Genomic DNA, 21,706 nt, shown 5'->3' with positions numbered 1-21,706 from the left:
GCTTCCATCAATGGTATTCGTAAACCTAACTCAGATAGTAGATTAGCCAGAGTCAAAGACTTAGTATCTTCTTGGTCCAACCCTGTGTATCTCCTGGTGGGGTAGACTGGAATTGATCAAAATGACTATAATACTCTATCTTCTCTATATGTTATATGTTGCCTATTCCTCTCTCCCCTTCCTTTTTTCAAATCTATAGATTCATGTCTCACGAAATTGTTATGGGGGAGAAAGAAACTAGACAACAACTCAATCAACAAACATGCTAGATATCTGTTTGTTTTATGCTTAATGGTGGCAATCCAAAATATCACAACCAATTGGAAAAACCTAAATCAAATTCATTATAAATTTGGGTGGAATTCTATATGCAATATTCACAGATCGGAAGGCTGTAATACTTCTACCCCTGATTTACAAAATAAGTTTCAGTTGAAATGGCAATTTTTAATGACTATTTTTCTATGTAGATTTGCATCAGTAACCTGTGAATCACTATCCAGTTAAAAAGCAGGCAATATTTGTACCCCACTCTTCATCCCCTTCCCTTCTTCCTTCCTCTTGTATGTGTTCTGTCCAGTTGGTGTTTTGTCTTGCTGTCTGTAATGTTGTTCCCCCTCGATATTAAAAAGAATTATTAGCACAGTTTGAAACTATATGATATAAGGATACTTGGCTTACTTTGTATTTATCCTCATTATATCTTGTTTACCGGGTTTTACATCCGCAGCTATTCTGGACATATGATATTTGTATCATTTGCCTTGTATATCTAATTTCATCCAATAAAATCTTTAGACAAAAAAAAAGAAGAATGAGAAAAGGAGATACCCAGTATCTCCCCAGCACTCCACATAAGGTTGGGTTGCTGGTCTCGCCTAATAAAATGTAAAAGGAATCCAAAGATCCTTTCTACCCTTGGAAACTGTAGTTCTGACAAGGTTAGCCAGTGAAAGTTAAAAGGGGAGCCCCAGGGGCAACCCAGCAACAATAGGCAGTATGTGCCAAAAGTTGTTAAAGAGGATAAAATTAACAAGACCCAATGGAGAGTCTTAAAAATGACACCCATAAAAAGAGTGAAAGATTGTGAGTGTGGAAAAAGTTTCCCACTCAGGTATAGGGAAAAATAATCCACCAGTAGAGCAAAAGGTTTTGGGGTTTACACAGGTCAGGAAGATTTATCATTGCTATGAAAATCTTACCTAACAAAGGGTGCTTGTATTAGGATGGAAAGGGCCATGTTGAGCTCCCAGGCTGGTGTCGGTCTTTTTATTTGTGGAAAGCAACGGAAGAGCCCTTTGAGGAACTCTTGGACTAAGCAGTGCGACCAAAGCGAAGGTGTTGCAGGAGAACGGGTGTATCTTGAGATCGCTGATAAATGCACCTTAATGGGGGAGTGAGCTAACCCGGTGCATGCCAGAAACAGTTACAGCCAGATGTTGGCCGGTAGAATGGTGAAAGGATTCAGTTTATTGGGTTTGCACCACATTTTAAACCTCTTCCATTTACTTCTGTAACAAGCAAGTCTAGAGGGGTGTCAGTTTCAGGAAGAGAGCTCACCTGGGGCTTATTCAGAGAGGACTTGCCGGAAGATAATCCTTTACGAGACTTCTGTATATATCGTGTCATGCAGGTAGGGGCGTGACTCTCTGAATGCCACTTTGCCTGAAAGGCACCAACCCAGGCCAGGTGACCCCCAGAGCAAGAAGCCAAAATGCAGGGAAAAGGAACCTCTCCGAAAGGGGTGGAACAAAAAAACCCATAGGAGTGTTCTTGCCAGTAGCAGGAGAGCAGAAGTGCAAGAAAATAGACCAGGACAATTGAAGGCACAAAATATTCAGAGTTCATGAGGATCCAGATGAAGATAGGTAAATGGGGGCAATGCAAAATCAATCCGTTGACTCTTGGTAGGGACGACTTCAGCATCCAAAAGACTGTGTGCAGTTCCAGGAGGTTGATGTGCAGATGTTTCTCCACCTCTGTCCAAAGGCCTCTGGCATGCAGATTGTACGAATGTGCGGCCCAGCCCTTCAGGAAAGCATCTGTTGTCACTGTGACTTGGTGAACAGGGAGACAAAAGGGGGTGCCCTGTATTAGGTGATCTTTGACTGAACACCAGCTCAGATGATTTCTGAAGCATGGGTTCAGCTTGATCTGGTCCTGCCAGGACCCTGACGCATGTTTCCAGCGAGCGTCGAGGAAATCTTGCAGGGGCTGCATGCAAAGCCTGCAATGAGAAAACAGAGGGATGCAGGATGACATCATCCACAACAGGGACTTGTAGCTGCAGACAGATACCGCCTGGGACACTGAGAGGTGTTGGACCTTGGGGAGTAGGGTAGATACCCTCTCCTGTGACAGAGTTGCTGTGCAGGAAATCGTGTTGCGATGAGCACCAAGGTATAGAGCCTGCTGAGAAGGAATGAGACAGGACTTTGCAATCCCTAGGTTTCTCCATTAATTATCCAAACAGCAAAGGGTTTAAGAAGTGCTGTGTGCTGCCTTGGCGTATGTTTCTCTCACCAACCAAGTCGAGATAGGGTTAGATGTGATGCATTGGTGTACTACCACTGGTGCGAGGCACTTGATAAACACCTGTGGGGCTGATCGGAAGCCAAATGGCAGAGCCTTGACTTGATCATTGCTGCCCTGCGACAATGAAGTACAGGTAGCAGCGGTGTGACGGATGAGTAGGGATATGAAAGTAGGCACGTTCCAGGTCTAGCGATGCCAGGAAGTCTAGGTTTTGTAGTTCTGATAGCACCTGTTGCAGTGTTGCCAACCAGAAGGTTTGAGCTTTTAGGTATTTGTTTAATAACCTGAGATCTAAAATCGGCCGCCAACCCCCTGACTTATTTCTTACCTGAAAGCATCTGGAGTACACTCCTTGACCTCATTGTGCATGCGGGACTCGCTGTATGGCTCCCTTGGACAGCAGCGAACTGACTTCCTGTTGCAGCAGATGATGTAGCTTCTCTGCTTTTTTGACCGGGGGAATGGTAGGTGGTTGCTTGATGAACTCCAGCAAGTGTCCCTGCTGGATGAGGGATAGCACCCATTCGTCGCTGGTGATGTTTTGCCACTCCTGGACGAATTGTGATAGTCTTCCTCCCACTGGGGTGCGGAAGTGGGAGGGCACAGCCCTGGCCGGGTCAGGGTTGCTTGGGTGATTGGTCCCTGGATTATGAATTGCAGCGGATTATAAATAGCGGCAGATTATAAATGGCAGCAGCAGTGGCGTTGGTTGCCCCTATAGAACTGGGATTTATTCCTATAAGTGTCAGAAGAGGGATATGCTGGTGCCTTTTTATAGGAATGAAACTGGTAGGGGGGGACGGTATTCTCATGCAGCCCTAGAGAAAAGGGATTTCCCCCAACAAATAAACTGTCACCTTTGCTGCAAGGATCCCATGGAGTGAGCTGTGTCTGTATCCGACTTGATAGATTGCAGGATCTCATCCACCTTTTTGCCAAATGGGTCTACCCTGTTGAAAGGCATGTCTAAAACCTTAGTTTGGAACTCAGAAGTTTGTTGCTTTTAACCATCCCTGTCATCGCAGGACCCCCCTCAGCCCCAATTTCCTAGCTGCCGAAACCCTGCATCAGCAATGTCCACCGAGACAGATATAGTGTGGTCGGACACTGCTTCCCCCTCGTGAAGGATGTCTAGTGCTTCTTGCCTCTTATCCGCAGGGAGGAACTCAAGTATGCGTCCAGGTTTTAACCATAAATCACAATCGTAACTGGCAAGTATGGCCATAGCATTTGCTGCCTTAATGGTGGTGGGAGCAGTGGTGAGGACCCTCTTACCGAAGGCATCAAGGCATTTACCCTCCTTAGTCGGAGGAACTGAGCAGGAGACAGAGGGGTTAGCGGACCGTTTCCGTGCTACAGAGTCAAGTGTTGGTTGTGTTCTCGGACAGGTGGGCACTAGTCTGGGACCCTGTACTTCTTGTCAAATCTTTCCTTTTTGGGAGGTGCTGTTGATGGGTTGGTCATGGTGAGAAGGCCTTCCTCCCATATGTCATCCAACAAAGGCATAGCTAAAATAGATTTTCTGTGCTGCTCCTGCCTTTGATAAAGGAGGCTATCCTTCTGTTCTTCATGAACCAAAGCAAGTTCTACCCATCACAGCGTGAAAGGATCCAATGTCATCAGGTGGGGAGTCCCTAACGGGGGCTTCCTCTGGTTTACCATCACTTGGAATAATATCAAATTTATCTGTGTCTGTGCTATGGGTGGATGTCTGATCTTGAGGATCCTTCTCTTCCATGTCTGTCAATTGCAGTGGCCTATGGAGACTTTGGCCATCCCTTATGGGGTGAGGGGGCAGCAGTATGGTCCTCCCTTGTGAGGCGTGGGGGAGCAGGAATACCACTGGGTTCTGGCTGCGGAACCAACCCTATTTGGGGTGGTGTAGATGGGCGTGGCAGCCTTTGATGCAACTGTAATGTGGCTAATATGTCCAGAGAGATGTCTCTATTGGCCGGTGTAGCTGGAGAGCCAACTGCAACAGTTGCCTCCTGGCAAGGTGAAACCAGTATAGGTGTGTCCTTTGGAGGGGGCATCTCCAAATCTGGGCTGGCAAGGCTGAACTCCCCTTCTGAGGAAATAGACAATTTTCTCCCTGAGGAAGGTCCTGAGAGGGTTCCATGACTGCAGCTAGGTTGGTGCCAAGGGCCAGAGGATGAGATGGTCATGGAAGAGGCTTGTAAGCTGATTTCAGATGTGGAAGTGTTACAGAAGAGATTTTTGTATTCCTCTACGAGGACGTAGCTGAAGTCGAGGATTTTGTGACTGGTGACAATGGCGTTGCGGCTATTTGCGCAGTTGCCGCTGTTGTGGTCGACGAGGCAGGCCTTGCAGCCATCGATGAAGATTTAGAGGTCATCGACGAGGGTTTTGCCGTTGATGGCAAGCTCTTGGTGGCCGGCGACAAGATCTTTGGGCCGTCAATGGTTAAGTCTTAGTGGACAGTTAGTCGTAGACGGTATGGTTGCCGTTGACGATTACGACAACGTCTTTGGTGTCGCTGATGTCTGAGTAGGACTTTTGTCCATCAATGAAGGTGAGGAAACTGGCCTACCATATGTGGATGATGAGGATGTGTCTGACGTCCTGGTCGGTGCTGTAGTTGTCTGGGATGAGACACCTGTAGTGGGAGCTGGATGCGCCCTCTTTCTGCTTTTTGACGGTTTGTGCGATCTAGACCTCTTGGTAGACCCATGTAGTAATTTGCCGCAAACTTCAGTTTAATCCAATTTTGGGCACACAATAGTCCTTAATACATATGGGCACTATGCCAATTGAAAAAAGAAAGTTGATCCCTCGACACGTGTTTCTCCACCTAACAGTGTTAGCAGTTCATCCGGAGGGTTTTTGTCATAATCCTGACTTTATACAACTTAATGCAGCTTTGTCATCCATGGAACATTTTGTTTTAACCAGATAGGATCAAAAGCTTTCTTGCTTTGTTTTTTTTTTTTTTTGTCTTGGATTTATGTGATTCTTGAAATTGCAGGTAATTTTGCTCATAGGTTGCCCGTAGTTCAAAATCCTTGCGGCATGATAACGGGCGCATGACAAAGATGCATTGGGCCTCATTATAAATTTGCCGGTCCAGTAACGACGGTACCGGTAAGCTTGCCGGTACCGTTGTTACCGGACCGGCAAACTACGAGTTCTGCTCCTGGGTGCCTTTTTTCACCCGCCAGGTCTGACCAGGTCATGTCGGATGCACCGGCAGCATTCCTGAACGGTGCCGGTGCATGCTAGTGTTTGAGCCCAATGGGAATGGGGAGCATTTTTTTCCGGCGCCCGGGAATGGGCAATTACCAGGTCCGGCAGGAAAAACGCATGTCGAGGCATCAACTTTATTTTTTCAATTGGTGTAGTGCCCATTTGTAGTAAGGACTATTGTGTCCCGAAATTGGATTAAGCTTAAGTTTGGTACAAATTATCGGATCTCCATCCTCATTTCTACATTGTACTTTCTGGATACTGGTCAGCCTCAGCATCATGAATCCGATTGCGACTTCAAATACAAAAACCAATGAACAACAAAATCATTAAATAGTAAGGAATTGCCACTAGTTGTTGCAAGGCTGAATGACTCTCTACTGGTATCTCTTGGTAGACCTACCCTACCTTAGTGACACATGGCTTTGTACAGAAATGGAGTTAGAGGCTCCAACGGCATTGTCAAGCCATGCTACCAGTCATCGATGATGGTCCCACAGGGTCTTGTTGGAGAATGATTGGCTAATCTCACACTCTTCGATGAGGTGGTGTGGATGTAGGCAATATAGGCACTTTTCGTGGAGGTCTTTCACAAAGTCATTCTTTAGGCCACATTGTGTGCAGGGCTAAAGACTTTTTCTCCTGGCCTCAGACATTTTAGTAGGCCCAAATGTGAAGAATACCAAAGATGGGGCTACCGTGGGTGGGAAAACCCCTAACAGGCTGTAAAAGAACACCAGGCGGTCATCTTCAGGTTGTTGTTTGATCAGACATTGAAAACGTTGTAAAGTTATATTTTTATAAGCTTAAATTAATTGACTGTAGTAGAGAGAGAAATTGAGGACTTCTAAAATGAAAACGTACCTTAAAAATGTGAAGATGGCCTTCAGGGGTGGAGCTAAGTGAGCCCTTTCTATTGGCTGTGGGCAGTATGACCCAAAAGAATAATAATCGCACACAAAAGTGACAGAAGTTTTCATTTTAAAATTAAACTGCTCTGTTACCAAGGATTCCCAGCCTAACAGGTAATATTCACAGCATGTGAATCTATGAAAGATCCAATGCTGGGGAAACAAAAATCCCCTGTGTAAAAGACGAGGGCGATATAAAAGTATCCCCACTGCACTACATTGTAAAATCCTGTGCACTGTTTAAAATGTTGGCCAACAAGCTACAAAGGAAAGTACAGTTAGGCTGAAGGACTGATCAGTTTCCCCATGACAAATAAGCAAAAGGGCCAGAGTAATGAAGCTGAAGGCATTTATTTCCTCAGGCAGAGGAAATCCTATCCTCCACACCCCTTTCCTTTCTGTACTCCCTCTCTAGCCTCCTACTCTAAGAGCCTCTCTTCCTCCTATCCCGTTATCCCTTCTCTCTCCTCTCCTTCTCCTATCTTATTCAGCCTCTGGGTCTCCGGTCTTTCGATACGCTCCTCCCACTTTCCTCTAGCACCTTCCTCCCTCTAGGTCCTCCACTCTCAACCTATCCCTCTCCACACTCATGCTCCCAATATCTCTTTATCTTCCCTGCAACTCTTCCAGGAGGGAGAGGTGGCTTCGGACCATGCCATCACGGTGGCGTTGGACATCACCAACACAGGTTTCCGGCCGATGAGGAACAGTGTCTGCCTCCGTCGTCACGGCTGGCTGAAGGCCACGAATTTCTGCCAGGAGGTCCAGGCGAGGGTACTGGACATGCCGTTCCACGGAGATAGCCTTTTTGGGAAAGTTGTAGAAGAATCCCTGCAGTTCATCAAGGTGGATACAGAGACGGCCCGTGCCCTAGGCATGCTCCAGCAAGGCCCCTGCTCTTCCTTTCGCTCCTCTGGAGGAATGTCGGGCAGATCAACTGAAGGTTTCTCCTCGTACCGCAAGCCCTCCAGGTCCACGACTCGGGAGGCCTACAGAGGCCGTTCCAAGGCCTACGGTGGAGGTGGTCAGCACCGTTGTCGCCCTAAAGGCAGGGCGCTGGTGCTGATGCAGAACTGAACCGGTCAGGACATTGGGATCCCACCCATGCACCCCGGTGGGAGGCTGGCTGACTGGATTCGTCAGCGAGCGGAAGATGATCTCCACCGACCGATGGGTGCTGGACGCTCTCTCACCCATGCCCTGGAGTTCCAGCACATGTGTCTGCGGATCCATCCAGTGGCCCGGCAGGACCAGCACATCCCTCTACTCTTGGAGGAGGTACGGGCCATGCTGCGAAAGGGGGCGATAGAGCTGGCTCGACGATGACTCTGGGGCTCTGAAGTCTACTCCAGATACTTTTTTGTCAAAAAGAAAACCGGAGGCTGGCAGCCCATCCTAGACCTGCAGCGCCTCAACGAGTACCTCAAGTCCCAAAGATTCAGGATGGTCATGTGAAAGCACGTGCTTGGCCAACTGGAAGAAGGAGACTTCTTGACGTCGCTGGACCTGGTGGACGCCTACTTCCATGACCCCATTCACAAGAAGCACCAAATGTTCCTACGCTTCGTAGTGCATGGACGGCACTACCAGTTGAAGACCCTTCCCTTCAGCCTGAAGTCAGCTCCCAGGGTGTTCACAAAGTGCCTGGCACAGGTGGCGGCCCATCTGCGTCTATGGGGGCTACACTTGTACCCGTACCTGGACGACTGGCTCATTCAGGCCAGTTCACAAGAGTTGTCCGTCGGACACATGGAGATGACCGTCCAGCTGCTGACGGATCTGGGATTCTCCATCAATTATTCGAAGTCCTGCTTGACGCCATTGCAGAACGCGCTGTTCCTAGGAGCCAGACTCAATACAGTCTCCTGCCTAGCGTCGCCCTCAGAGGAGAGGGTAGGGGCCATTCTGGGGAAAGTGCAACGACTGGGGTCACTGAAGACCACCACGGTGCGGACCATCAAGTTGCTTCTCGGCACGATGTCTTGCATTTACCTCTGCAGGAGTTCCTGTATTCTCACTAGATGCAGGTGTCCAGAAACTTTGCCGACAAGATCCTGCTCGACGATGAGTTTGTCAGGCGATACGGTGGTGGCCGATCACTCAACATCGCCTGGGGCCCAGGGTTCTAAAGCCCCCTGTACCAGGAGACGGTCACCACGGACACTTCCTTGGAAGGCTGGGGAGCCCAACCCGGACACCTGCCCACCAGAGGCATGTGGCAGGCAGAGGAGAAGGATCTTCACATGAATATCCTGGCGCTACGGGCAGTGTTCTGGGCCCTCAAGTTATTCCTGCCGTCTCTGAAGGACAAGGTGGTGAGGAATAGAGATTACTATAGTACCGCGCAAATTCGTTTCCGATGCTTCCGGGGTCATAAACCCCAGACAAAACCACCACGATGGTCAACATCAGGCAGCAGGGGGCACTCAATCCCCTGCGATCTCCAAAGAGGCACAGCACTTGTGGCACTGGTTTGTCAGACAAGAGATGTTCCTCGTCCCCTTTCACTTGGCGGGAGTCAATAGCCCCATCACCGACTCCCTCAGCAGGGAGTTCCGCTCCTGCCACGAGTGGGAACTTTGGCAAGATCGGGTGCACCGCATCTTCATCAAGTGGGGCAGGCCCCAGATCGATCTCCTTGCGACGGCAGTAAACTCCAAATGCCAGAAGTTTGCCAGCAGGTTCCACCAACCGAGGAGCATGGGAGACGCGTTCTCCTTCCTGTGGGAAGGCCTGTTTCTGTCCGCATTGTCGTTGTTAACTCTCCTGCTGCGAGTCATCAATCAACTCAAATAGTGCTGACGCAGGATGATGGTCATTGCCCCGGCATGGCCGAGACAGATTGAGTACCGGGACCTTCTCACTCTGTCAGCGTCTCCCCCGGTCAAACTGCCAGTGGTTCCGGATCTTCTCACCAGGGAAGGAGTCGCAATCCTGCATCACGACCCAGGATCGCTGAACCTGAGGGCTTGGCTCCTGCAGCCCAAGAGGTTGGAGGTTAAGAGTTGTCAGCGGACTTCAGGGCGGTCCTTGCCAAAGCCAGGGCATCGTCAACTTTAAGGTGGTACGGTCACAATTGTATGCGGATTTGTTACACTAGTCAGTTTACGTTCTTCGTTGCTACTTATTTTTTAGAACTTTTTAATTGTTAGAATTGTTCGTGGTGCTTAATATTGATTTTAGCATTGCTTAAATTTGGAATATAGAAGGAAGTTAATATTTTTGAAATGTGTATCTAAATTGCATGTTATAGATCGCCGTGATCTCACTTAGCCATAATATTAGCTAACTCCAAGAACTGAAGTTGCACGACAGCTCATGGGCTGTCTAACACCTCCGAACTACAAATCCCAGTTAAAATTGTAGTTTCAAGGAGTTCTTAACTCCACATCAGGCGCGTAAGCGCTGGCGCAAAGGAGCCGGTTTGTTCTGGTTCGTTCAGGGAGGCAGGGTGCTGGACCAGTACTCTTTAGCTCGGTAAGTTGTTTACTAGCTTATAGTAGGAGGTCCTAAACGCCATACAGATGGCTAGGGAGAGATTGGATGCAAGATGTGCACCTAAGTTTTCAAAACAGAATATTGTGGGTGAGGAGCCAATAGTAAAATCCCATTTTAGGGACTCTCACCCCCAAAGCCACATTCCACCTATTGCCAATTTTGTACATAAGGACTGGAGTGAAGATGAACCGGAAGAAGTAGCTCCACTGGTACCATACACGCTAGGAAATACATGCACCTAGCATGCATAATACACGCTTACACCCTTTCAATACCACCACCCCCCGTAAGGTAGCTTTCAAGACCCACAAGGAGGCAGGTTGGGATGAATTGGGAGAAGTAGTTCCACTGATGCCAGTCAGTCCCTCATCTTGCAGGCTGAAATTAATGTTATTAAATATGAGGTCACTGCTTAAGCATGCAATGGAAGTGTCAACACTCATTGAAGAACATAATTTGAATATCTGTGCCCTCACAGAGACTTGGAGCTATGAGGCTGCAGACCCCACACTGGCTTTAGCAGTCCCAGAGGGATATTGTATGATAAGGAATGTTAGGAAGGAGGGATTTGGAGGATTGGCCCTTGTCATCAAATCAGAAATAAAAACCTGGGAAAATAAGGTTAATGGTGATGCTATTCCAGGAGTGGAATCTGTTCTGGTTAAAGTGGGCATCAGTGCTGAAACGACACTGAACATCTTACTGCTCTATAGAGCCCCTACCTTATCACCCACCTTTCCACTTCAGTTGAGCAATTACGTATTGTCCTTTCTCAAACCCAACACTACATTTTTATTGTTGGGTGAATTTAATTTATGGTTAGGTAGTAACTTGGATACCAATGCAGGGGTCATGGAGACTCCATCAGACTCGTTGGGCTTTGTCCACTTTATTAGAGAGCCAACACACATCAAAGGACATACCCTAGATTGGGTCTCTATCCACAATCTCACTCTGTCAGATAGGGAAATCCTACCTTGCCCATGGTCGGATCATTTCTGTATATTCTTTCAGATACATATGGATTATTTCACAAAAAGACTAAAGGAGCCTAGAGTCTCCCAAATCATCAGAAGCCGCAAGAAACTGACAAACAAAATTTGATCTCTTTGGCCCTGAACTTAAATACCAAAATTAGCAATTAGGAAGTCTCGAGGAAATAACTACAACTCTTGTTAATTCATTAAACACAGCAACGGAAAGGCTAGCCCCGGCCAAAGTCAAATTTCAACCCTAATGCATGGTTCAATGATAACCTTGCAAAGCTTAAGTCTAACAAAATTAAACTATTCTATGCTTGGCGACAATGTCAGGACCCATCTAGCCTTGAAGCATATAAAAAAGCTGTTGCCATTTTCAGATCAGCTATGATGACAGCAAAAAAAGGAGTCCTTAAATGAAAGAATTGGGAATGCCAAGTCAGACACAAAGGAACTCTTCAAAATATTAAAGGAGCAAATGCATGTACAGATTCCAGCCCAAGACCCGATCATGAAAAACTATTTGTGGTGCTCAAATATCCAGGAGGCTATGTTTAGCAAATTAGAGAAAATCAAAGACACTGTCGAAGAAAAAAAAAACAATCTTTTAATAAAAAGGATTTAGAGGCCAATATCCTTTCACAATCAACAAAGGACAGGGAGATTAAGACTTTACATTTTTCACCCATATCAGAAGCGTAACTTGCCAAAATCTTTGCCCAACTAAAAACCACGAGCTGTAAGGGTGACCCCCTGCTCGTCAATTATGATCAAGGAGTGTGCCCCATTTTAATCCCTGCGCTCACGAAATTTGTGAATGCATCTTTTAGTCAGCAGAATCTTCCCGATGATATAAAAAACGCATGGATCACTCCTCTACTAAAAACCTCTGCCCCCTTACGCCTTCTAATTATAGACCAATAACAAACACCATGTTCCTGTTGAAAATTTTGGACAGAGTAGCGTACAATCAGATCTCGCTCTTCCTAAACAATAATCATATCTTGCATACATTTCAATTTGGTTTTCGTCAATACCACGGGAGGGAGACGGCCCTCTTAGCCTTAAAATCGCATTTACATCAAGGCATGGACGAAGGACAAACCGCCTTACTGATGATCCTGGATCTTTCAGCGGCTTTCGACCTGGTGGACCATTCCATCTTGTCCACCAGGTTGAGTGAAATTGCTAACTTTTCACCCCAAGCCGTACAATGGATTTCTTCTTTTCTCAGTGGCAGGCAGGTTAGGGTGGCTAGGGACTCAGCAGAGGCAAAACCAGTCCCTTTACTATTTGGGGTACCTCAAGGAGCCTGTGTATCCCCCTGGTTTTTATAATATTTTTATGGTTCTGTTTTTCTTTGTTGGAGCTGGAAGGGATTGTTTTCAGTAAATACGCCGATGACACGCAATGTGTTATCCCAGTTTCAGGAGTACATAATAACGATGAATTATTCATCAATCAAATTTATTTGAAGATCCAAAAATGGATGGTGGCCAACGGTTTGGCACTTAAAAAGGCCAAAACAGAACTTTTGCTAGTTGGTTCTAAGACTAAATTGGAGAAGCTAGGCCCCATGTACATGAATATATAGATAAATGTGTTATTGAGGTAAAAAGCAAGGTCAAGACGCTAGGCATCCTATTAGACAAGAACCTCCATATGAAGACTCACGTGAGCAGTTTGGTTTCTTCGTCCTCCTACTCCATCAAGTTACTACGCCATCTTCAGCCCATAATTTCAGAGAAAAACACTGAGACCCTGGCAAGAGCCATTATTTGCTCCAAATTGGATAACTGTGGCAGCCTTCTGATAGGCGTTACCACGACAGATTTCAATCGCCTTATAGGTGGTGCAGAATGGGGCAGTGAGGGTCATCAAAGGACCTCATCGCAGAAACCATGTGTCAGAGGCGAGAAGGAGCTTGCACTGGCTCCTGGTACAGGCAAGGCTCCGCTTTAGACTCCTGCTTATAACACATAAATGCATGAGTGGTCACATGCCATCTCATCTAATAGATGGCACTGTGAAGAAACCCAGCACTTGTCTTCTTAGATCAGACAACACAAATCTGCTGAAAATACCGCGCTGCAAGACCAATAAAGCTTGCAATGGAGCTTTCACCATAGTGGCCCCCATTGCATGGAATGCCCTAACTCCCGCTCTGATAAACATTGTCTCATCACTGGATTTTAAGAAGAAATTAAAGACCTTTCTTTTTGCCTAACATTGATGGTTAGCCTCTACACCCACAATCTGCTGAGTAGTTATGTTTGTCATGTTCTATGTGGTACATCTGCACCCTTAAGCCCTCGGGTACCGGGTTGCGCATTACAAATTGTTAAATAAATTTAGTGCCGGTCACAGAAGATCACCCGTCTGAGGGTCACGGCCTCACAGATTCTTCCATGCTTGTTATTCTTGGTCAGGAATGAGCGAGAGAGGAGAGAATGGCAGCCAGAAAGAGAGCCTAGTGTCATCTGCATAACCCTGAAAGTTAGAGGGGGAAGGTAGAGATAAGGTGGGACAAAGGGGCAAAGTAGACATTGAAGAGCCAGGGTGAGAGGTTAGAGCCCTGGCGAACACATGTGGAGAGAAAGGGCCCAAGTTGGATCTGGGAGGGTCGGTCCAGGAGGAAGGAGGACAACCACTCCAGGGCCTGATTCATGATGCCCAGGTTCTCACAGAGCCGATTGATCAGGATAGCGTGGTTGACCGTGTCAAAAGCATAGGAAAGGTCGAGGAGGATGAGGACAGAAGGAAGGCTGGAGTCAAGATTAGAGAGCAGATCTTCATGGGTGTTCAGGAGAGCAGTTTCAGTGCCTCTGACTGCTCTGAAGCTGATGGTCATGGAGAAAACCACCAGATTCAGTGTGGAGAGTAAGCTGGGAGATGACCAGCTTTTCCAGGAGTTCGCCCAGGAAAGGAGTGATGGAGATCGGCTGATATTTTGCCAGTCCGGCAGGATCGGTAGAAGGCTTTTTAAGGAGGGGGTGCACAAGGGAGTGCTGTGCTTGAGGAGAGACGGGAAAGTTCCAGTGGCAAAATAGTGATTGCAGAAATCTGGAGGAGCAGGGGAGCACCTGTTTGGATGACACTTTCATAGATCTGATTTGTCTAGAAACCTTGTCGGGTGTACTTGTAGAGAAGGAGGCAAAAGGAGGAGGAGAGGTAGAGGGGGCCAGAGGGAGGCCAAGAGAAGTAGAGGAAGAGTAAGAGTAGAGGGGAGACAGGATGTCCTGAGTTTTAGTGGTGAAGTGAGTAGCCAGAGCCGTACAGAGGGTCTGGGAGGGAACAGGAGAGGTGGAGACTGCGGAAGGATTGTCCTGCTCCTGACAGATTATAAAATGTGGCCGTGTTGTTAGAGGCCGCAGAGATGCAGGCTTGGATTTGGGCCCTCTTCTTTGACAGGACAGAGTCTGTATTGCCTTTGGAGCAGGAGGAAGGCCAGTTTGTCAGAGCACCTGATGCCCTCCACATCCTCTCAGCCACCCTGCACATCCGTTTCAGGGTGGCGAGGTCAGAATCATACCAAGGGTTGCAATTGGAGGTAGGCTTCAGACGAAATCTCATGAGAGGCAAGGACGTCCAGAGTGTTGGGGATAGAAAGATGCGGGTTAGAAAGGGCTGTGTCAGAGTGTGAGGTAGGAGGAGCAGAGACAGTAGCGTCATCCACTAACACACGCTTCATGGGCCAAATGACAGATAAGGTTGGTGGCAGTTGTTAGGGAGAATTTTCATTTCTGCGCTAATTCCCTTCAACCTTAGAGACCCCCAGCTCTTTTTCTGGATTTAGGGCTTATGATTTTTACTCCTGAGTGACTGGGACCTTTTTCTCGTTCCCTCATATATTTTTCCTGAATAGGAGTTTTGAGTTTTACTGTTTTATGGAGTCTGACAAACTCCATAGGCATCTGCTTTTTTTATAGTGACACACAACACCTTAGGTGCAGTGCCACTGTGAAGTACCTTGGACTTCTCTGAGTGTTTAAATACATTTTCTTGAGTGAACTACTGTTCCCAAGAATAGTAAGATGATCCCTGTCTTTCTTACCTTTCTCTTTGTGGGACCAGCACAAACTACCCTATGGGGAGTGATGGGGGGGGGAGGTTTACTTAGTAATTCCCTCTCCCACTTCTCATGTAAACATTTTTGTTACACTAACCTACTTTAAATGGCTGGCTGCAGTGGTTTACTTTTACTAGCAGTGTACATTTTTTACCGCAGGCTGAACCCTCAGCTGCAGTACAGCACCCATGGGTGTCTATTTTCCCAAAATGCACCCCCCCCGTCTTTTTAAACCAATTTCTGTTTGTTAGTTTCTTCTGGGATTTTACTCTGTTAGGTGAAGCAGGTTTTAGTCCTTTGTGTGTTTTGCATTTGGCGGGCTTCAGCCCTGAGGCCCGCCCAGGCTCCAGTGGGACTGGAAAGGCAGGAAGTGAGAGAGGGTCCCAAAACTTCCCCATCCATTGTCTCTAGGTGTGCCTGAGTGAAACCATCCTGATTGGCCAGCTGGCTGTCCTAAAAGGACAGCCATCCTGCTATGACTGACAGCATGGCTGTGAATGAATTGCAAATCGCATAAAAAGTGCGGTTTTAGGGACTAGAGGCAGAGTCGACCACTGTAGAGGAACATCCCTAGAAGATGTGACGAGACACCAGCAGCACCCTCCTGGACCGTGAAGTGCCCGGCAAAGCCATGCAGCTGTGCTGACCCCGTTTTCATATCGACTGGGAAGACCTGTACAGGACGACTTCTTCCCTTGGGCTAATGGGGCCAACTAGCCTCAACACAAGCTTCAATTTGGTGCAACCCCCGACTTGCTGTGCCTCATCAGAGCTGCAGAAGCCCAATGCCCGGGGTCCTGTGACCATTAACGAGTGCATCATTTTGCGAAGTCCGAATCCGTCCAAATCTTCATGGGCATCCAGAGGACCATATCGAAGCAGGACATCTTGATCCAGAGTCCAGGACTGAGGGAGCAAGCTTCGTCCAACCAGAGTTTTCGTTTTTCATTGACGCTGAGGAAAAGACGCCAAAACACTAAAGTGCTACTGAAACAAAGGAAATCCATTGCTGGGGAGTCCCTCTCCTGAGTACTGCCACAGGAGCCCGCCAGACGTCCTCCCTTTCGTCACCATGACCAAGGTCCAGGAATAAGGGTCTGCCAAGCTGTAGCAAGCAGGAATCCAGCTGTAACATTTTTCTTCGAATCACTGGTACTGTGGGGCCTGTGGTGTTCACCTTTTTAACTATAAGCGTGCTTCCTATCTTGCAAAGTACTTTTTGGGAGTTGATCTCAACTCTCCTGCACTGGCTTAACAGCTTGTGCTCTCTACAAAGTATCTCACTTGAGTTACTGTGATTTCTTCTGAACTTACTAATTTGTCAAGGCTCTATCTAAGAAGAAGTGCATCATAACTATTGACTTTGTCCATTGACTTAGGTTGTCCTAGCTCCCCAAAGGCACTCCTCTGAACCTACAGGCTTTGGTAGTACTTGTTCCCTCATAGGTTATAATTGTAGATACTATTAATGCTGGGATACAAGTTTACCTGCCTGACTTTAGGAGATTGTAATTGTTTTACAAACTTTTGAAAGTATGTTCTAAATCTTATTCTAAACTTTCCTTCCTTAAACAACTAAATAGGTGCAATACTGACATTTACTGAAGTCACTCCATGCGCTGGAAAATGTGTTCGCATAAGAAAAGTAATTACCAACTGTTATTGTATTTTAAAAACTGAATCCAAACTTTGAATGTTACTAGTAAATAAAGTTTTTTAAAGAATGCTTATTTAAACCTTGTGTATATTATAAATAAATATTTATATATAACTTTAAGTGTGTTACTTGGCTACTTGTACTTACTGATTTCAATTGTACAGCTCTACAACCCACATTACCCCTCTAACGATAAGCCTGGCTGCTCAGTCACACTACCAACCTGTGGTGTTCAGGCCTATATTAAAAGGTGGGCCACCTAATACCAAGAAGATAAGTCTTGTGTAGTCGGCGCCAGTTTGATTGCACTAATTATTACTTGACAGCAGTGCTGGGGTGGGCTTAGCCTGGGGGACAGAAAGCATCAGGTGAGAGGAGAGCAGAAAGTGGTCAGTTCAAGAGAGAGGAGTGGTGAGAGGGTTCGAGGGGGGGATGTTTTAGGAGATGAGAACATCCAAGATATGTCTGGCAGAGTGTGTCGGATCAGAGGGTAGAATGGAAAGAGAGAGTGGTACAGAGGTTGTGGAAGAGCCCAGAGGAGGGATTAGAAGCATTCAGGTGGATGTTGAGGTCTCCAAGGAGGAGACGTTGGGAGGTAAAGGCAAGGCAAGGAGAGAAGGGGAGAGTTCAGCCCACTCTGAGAGGAAGGGGGCGACCTGGCCAGGTGGCCTGTACATGGTGGAGAGCCTGCAGGCCAGGCATTCAAAGGAGGAGTAGGCTTGCATAGGAATAACAGAAGCAGGGATACACCCCAGAAAGATCAGAGCAACTCCAACTCCAGGACGGTTGGTTCTGGTTTCGGTGAGGATCTTGTAACCATATCTGGGAGGAGAGTGTCAAAACTCGTAACAGAGCTGGCCATGATGCAAGTATTTGTGAGAGCTAGGACATCCAGGTCAAGTACTTCGAGGAGGTGGCAGATGTCAGAGGAGTGTTTGACAGCAGAGTTGAGAGTAGTGACGTGGAGCATGTTGCCGCATTTGAAAGACTTCTGTGGAGGGGTACAGGCTTGAGGTACATCCTGTGGAAGTGGGAGTTGGGCCTGAGATTGGGCAGAGGTGGCAGAGGAAGGTGGCAAAGTAGCCAAAGAGGAAGAGGAAGTGGAAGTGGAAGGTGCCAGAGCGGTGGTGGACAAAGGAGGCGGTGGAGGAGCCATAGAGATGCTGGTAGGAGGAGCAGGGTAAGGAAGGAAGTTGATAAGTGCGGGAGACGCCTACGCAGAAGGGGGAGAATGGGCTGAGGGCCCTGGACCAAGACTGTGCCATTCAGGTAGACATTAATGATGGTCTTAGAATAGTGGAAGGGGGCCAAGAGGTCCTGCCACTGAGTGCCACCATAAATGGGAGAGGACGAAAAAGGGGAGAGAACAGAGACCATATGAGAGGTCCATAGGTTTGGAAGGGGGACGACAAAGAGGATGTTGGTAATAGTCTGTCTGGAGGAAGTACTGATATGTGTATCAGCGATAAGGAAGCCTGGATTGGAGACCAGGATGTCCTTCTTGAACTTCTTCCTTCTGGATTTAGGGCCTGATTCATGGAATATTTGCCCGGTTCAAAGTGAATTTGCACTGCTGAAAAGCGACTTTGCACTGGCGACACAAACCCTGATTCATGGAAACGTGCAAAGTGTATTTTTGCTGTTCAAAATCCGTCCAAAGACAGCGCATAGTCATTTTTGCAGTACAAAATGACTGGCCAGACTTTGCATGGCAAAAATACCCTTTACACAGTTCCATGAATCAGGGTGCGTGTTGACAGTGCAAAATCACTTTAAACCGAGCAAATATTCCATGAACCCCGATTCATGGAACTGTGCAAAGGGTATTTTTGCCATGCAAAGTCTGGGCAAATCCATTTTGTACTGCAGAAATGAATATGCGCTGCCTTTGCCAGGACTTTGCACTGCAAAAATACACTTTGCACAGTTCTGTGAATCAGGGTTTGTGTCGGCAGTGCAAAGTCACTTTTCAGCAGTGCAAAATCACTTTAAACCGGGCAAATATTCCATGAACCTGCCCATAGTGAGAGAGTTGGGATATGATAGGAGATAGAGTAGCAGTTGAAGATGATGGGGGAAACAGAAAGCACCATAGAAGGTGCGAGGAGGAAGTAGGAGGAGGGAGTGAAGAGAGATGCACAACACAGCATAGGATGCGCGGGGCGGGGTCACACAGTAGGGAACACACAGAAGGGGCAGGCAGGTACTCAACCGTACACAGGAGCTCCCAACAGGGAGGGGAACCAGGGGAGTGGGAGAAGACTGAGACACAGCAGTACCTCAGTTACCACACAGCAAACCCGGATTCAGCTTTCCTAAAAAGGAGGGGAAAGGCCTAGTTTTAGCAGCAATGCAAAACACCCAGGTGTTGCATGTGTTGCAACATGTTAACCTGTCTACTGTCCAATCAAAGTTGGAGAAAATAGATGACCCCATTATTAGATCATAGTCCAGTGGAAGTCATTATGATGGTCACGAGGTATAAAATAGGCCAATGGGGCTAGTTATTGTAGAGATTCACCTATAGCGCAGAAAAGGCTGTACAATCAGAAAATGGGATTTTACATGCATCTTGAAACGGTATAAAAATCAACCCCATTTCTCACTATATAAACCAATGATTTTTGGATTGTTCCCAGCGAAGGCGTGAAATAAGCTTTTGTTTTTCTTGCATCTCGTGCACTTTATTGGCTCATTGGAGTACCTTTTACATGATTCCGGTTTTTGGGCCTACCTTACACATTGGATGAACGAAAGTTGTACTGGTCATCACAGTCAAGGCATATTCAGGTGGGGTGTCTGTTATAATGTAAAAGTCCGGGACTGGGGCCCCAACTACCTTCAGCCCACGTCTAGTGACTGGCTCTGGCACTCATCCCGGTAGAGATCTCGTCCCCCATGGTGGGAGGGAGTCTAACCCCTCATGAAAGGCTCATTCTCCCTGGCCCTGACACACTTGGTAGAGTCTGTCATATACCGTCAGTGCTGGAAACGGGCACAGGTGATGCAAAATGAACTTGTTTTTACACAGTAGTGCCAGGTTAATCAGGATTCAAAACAAACGGCATAGCTCGCTTCGAGGCTTGCGTTGTTGTTATCTGCTATCATGCATTCGGGAAACGTTTGTGGTTGGATAATTCTCTGCATTGTTTTTTGCATTGCATTGTGACGCAGCTTCATGTAACCCTCTTCTGCTGCTCTTTCCCAAGGTTACTATTCACACCGGGAAACCGTGAAGGGCTCCTGGTACATCCAAGACTTGTGCGAGACACTACGGAAGCACGCCGCCTCCCTGGAGATGCTCGAAATGCTGACCCTGGTGAACCGGAAGGTGTCGGACCGCAGCGTGGACGTGTGCAGGGACTTGACCGCAATCGGGAAGAAGCAAGTCCCGTGCTTTGCTTCTATGCTGACCAAAAAGCTCTACCTGCGCCCCAAAACAAAGTGAGCCTGGGTGCACCGCTGTGTGCGCCTTATGCAAAAAGGGAAATTGTGTATTTTACATTGTGTCCAGGGAGCTGCGTGTCTTACACTCTTATTAAAGCCACTGCATTGTATTCAGGTTACATCGGTGCTAGTCAGTCTTACGAATAATTCTAATGTGCTGGGAGTTAGGGGGTCATTTTATATAAGCACACGTTTCCCTTTTGAAAGGGATTAAATCAAAGGGATATTGTAGGATGTTGTTATCCTAGAACTGAATAGCCTGTCTTCCCACGAGCAGCTACTCCTTATCCTAGAAAGAAAGGCATTCTGTGTACATGGCGCTTCCCTCTTGGTCCGTGCCTTACGTTGCAATTTTTCCCATAAGGATCCCCTCAGGGAGTGATAAGAGGGTGCTGAAAGCAGGCGTCCCCGGGCAGGCGTCCAGGGTGGATCACGCGCTGCATCACTACTTTCTGTGCCGTCCGCGGAGAACTGTACTGTACAATCCTGATTCACCTCTGTTCTGACTTGTTAGTTGTGGGTCATTTTAAATGTTAGACATTTCGTGAGTGAAACCTGTGATTTTTGTTTTTGTATACATGACACTTTATTTTAGTGATAAACTGAATAGTGTAACCAGTGTGGCCTTTTCCCCAGGCAAAATGTTTTTTTAAATGAAAAATAAAATATTTGTACTTTTCTTGAGTGTGTTGTTTAACCATACATTCAAATAGCTTGGTATAATTTTAAATAACGTAAAAAAAATACAAAAACGGACACCTATCCACTGGTAAGGAAACAATCCCTACGACAACCTCCACCTCCCTGATGGAACATTGGTGCAAATTCGGTGGAAATTCCATCTTTTTTTATACGCTTTATAAGGGTATACAACGCAAGTCTCCAACATAAGCAGCAAAACCACCAACCATTCTCTTAACACTGTACACTTTGCCTTTTCTATTAATGTGTTGCTACGCTGCCTTTTCTTCTTCTTTGCAGATGCCTAATTCCACCTTTCCTTCTACAGCTGTAATCCTCAGGGTTTTTTTTTTCTTCTTTTGCTCACATCAGTTGTACCGACATATTGTGCAGCACTGGTGTTTACACTGACACACCTTTGCTTTGCACTCCTTTGTGCTCACCATCGCACTATTGTACAGTGTGACTTCTTCGTAACCCCATACCCAACTCCCCATGGCCACCAGCTCAGTGAAGGATGCTCGCCTCTACTTTGCTACAGCACCCCTGCAGATCTGATCACTTATTTTAACTGATTTTTCTGATCTAGACCCAGGATACGTCTTTCTTATCAAAGCTCTCAATCAATCCTGTGTGGGGTACGGATCCCCGTTCCTTAAATTCCCTACGACTATGCCTCAGGCCTGGCGTCTTCCCACACTAAAAACCCCTTTCGCGCAACCCC

General features: G+C 46.9%; 1 protein-coding gene across 1 annotated transcript in view; it reads left to right on the top strand.

The window, feature by feature from the left end:
- Window positions 1-20,980, top strand: part of CASP6 (caspase 6) — a 161,127-nt gene extending 140,147 nt beyond the window's left edge. Inside the window, exon 8 of the mRNA XM_069630880.1 lies at window positions 20,064-20,980. Within this exon, the coding sequence (XP_069486981.1) occupies window positions 20,064-20,302 (239 nt within the window). The 3' untranslated portion in view covers window positions 20,303-20,980. The remainder of the gene's footprint in view (window positions 1-20,063) is intronic.
- Window positions 20,981-21,706: the final 726 nt, after the last annotated feature.

The sequence above is a fragment of the Ambystoma mexicanum genome, chromosome 6q (genome assembly GCF_040938575.1).
Source record: "Ambystoma mexicanum isolate Mex_15411 chromosome 6q, UKY_AmexF1_1, whole genome shotgun sequence".
Taxonomy (NCBI): Eukaryota; Metazoa; Chordata; class Amphibia; order Caudata; family Ambystomatidae; genus Ambystoma; species Ambystoma mexicanum.
This window is presented reverse-complemented; position numbering and strand designations above follow the sequence as displayed.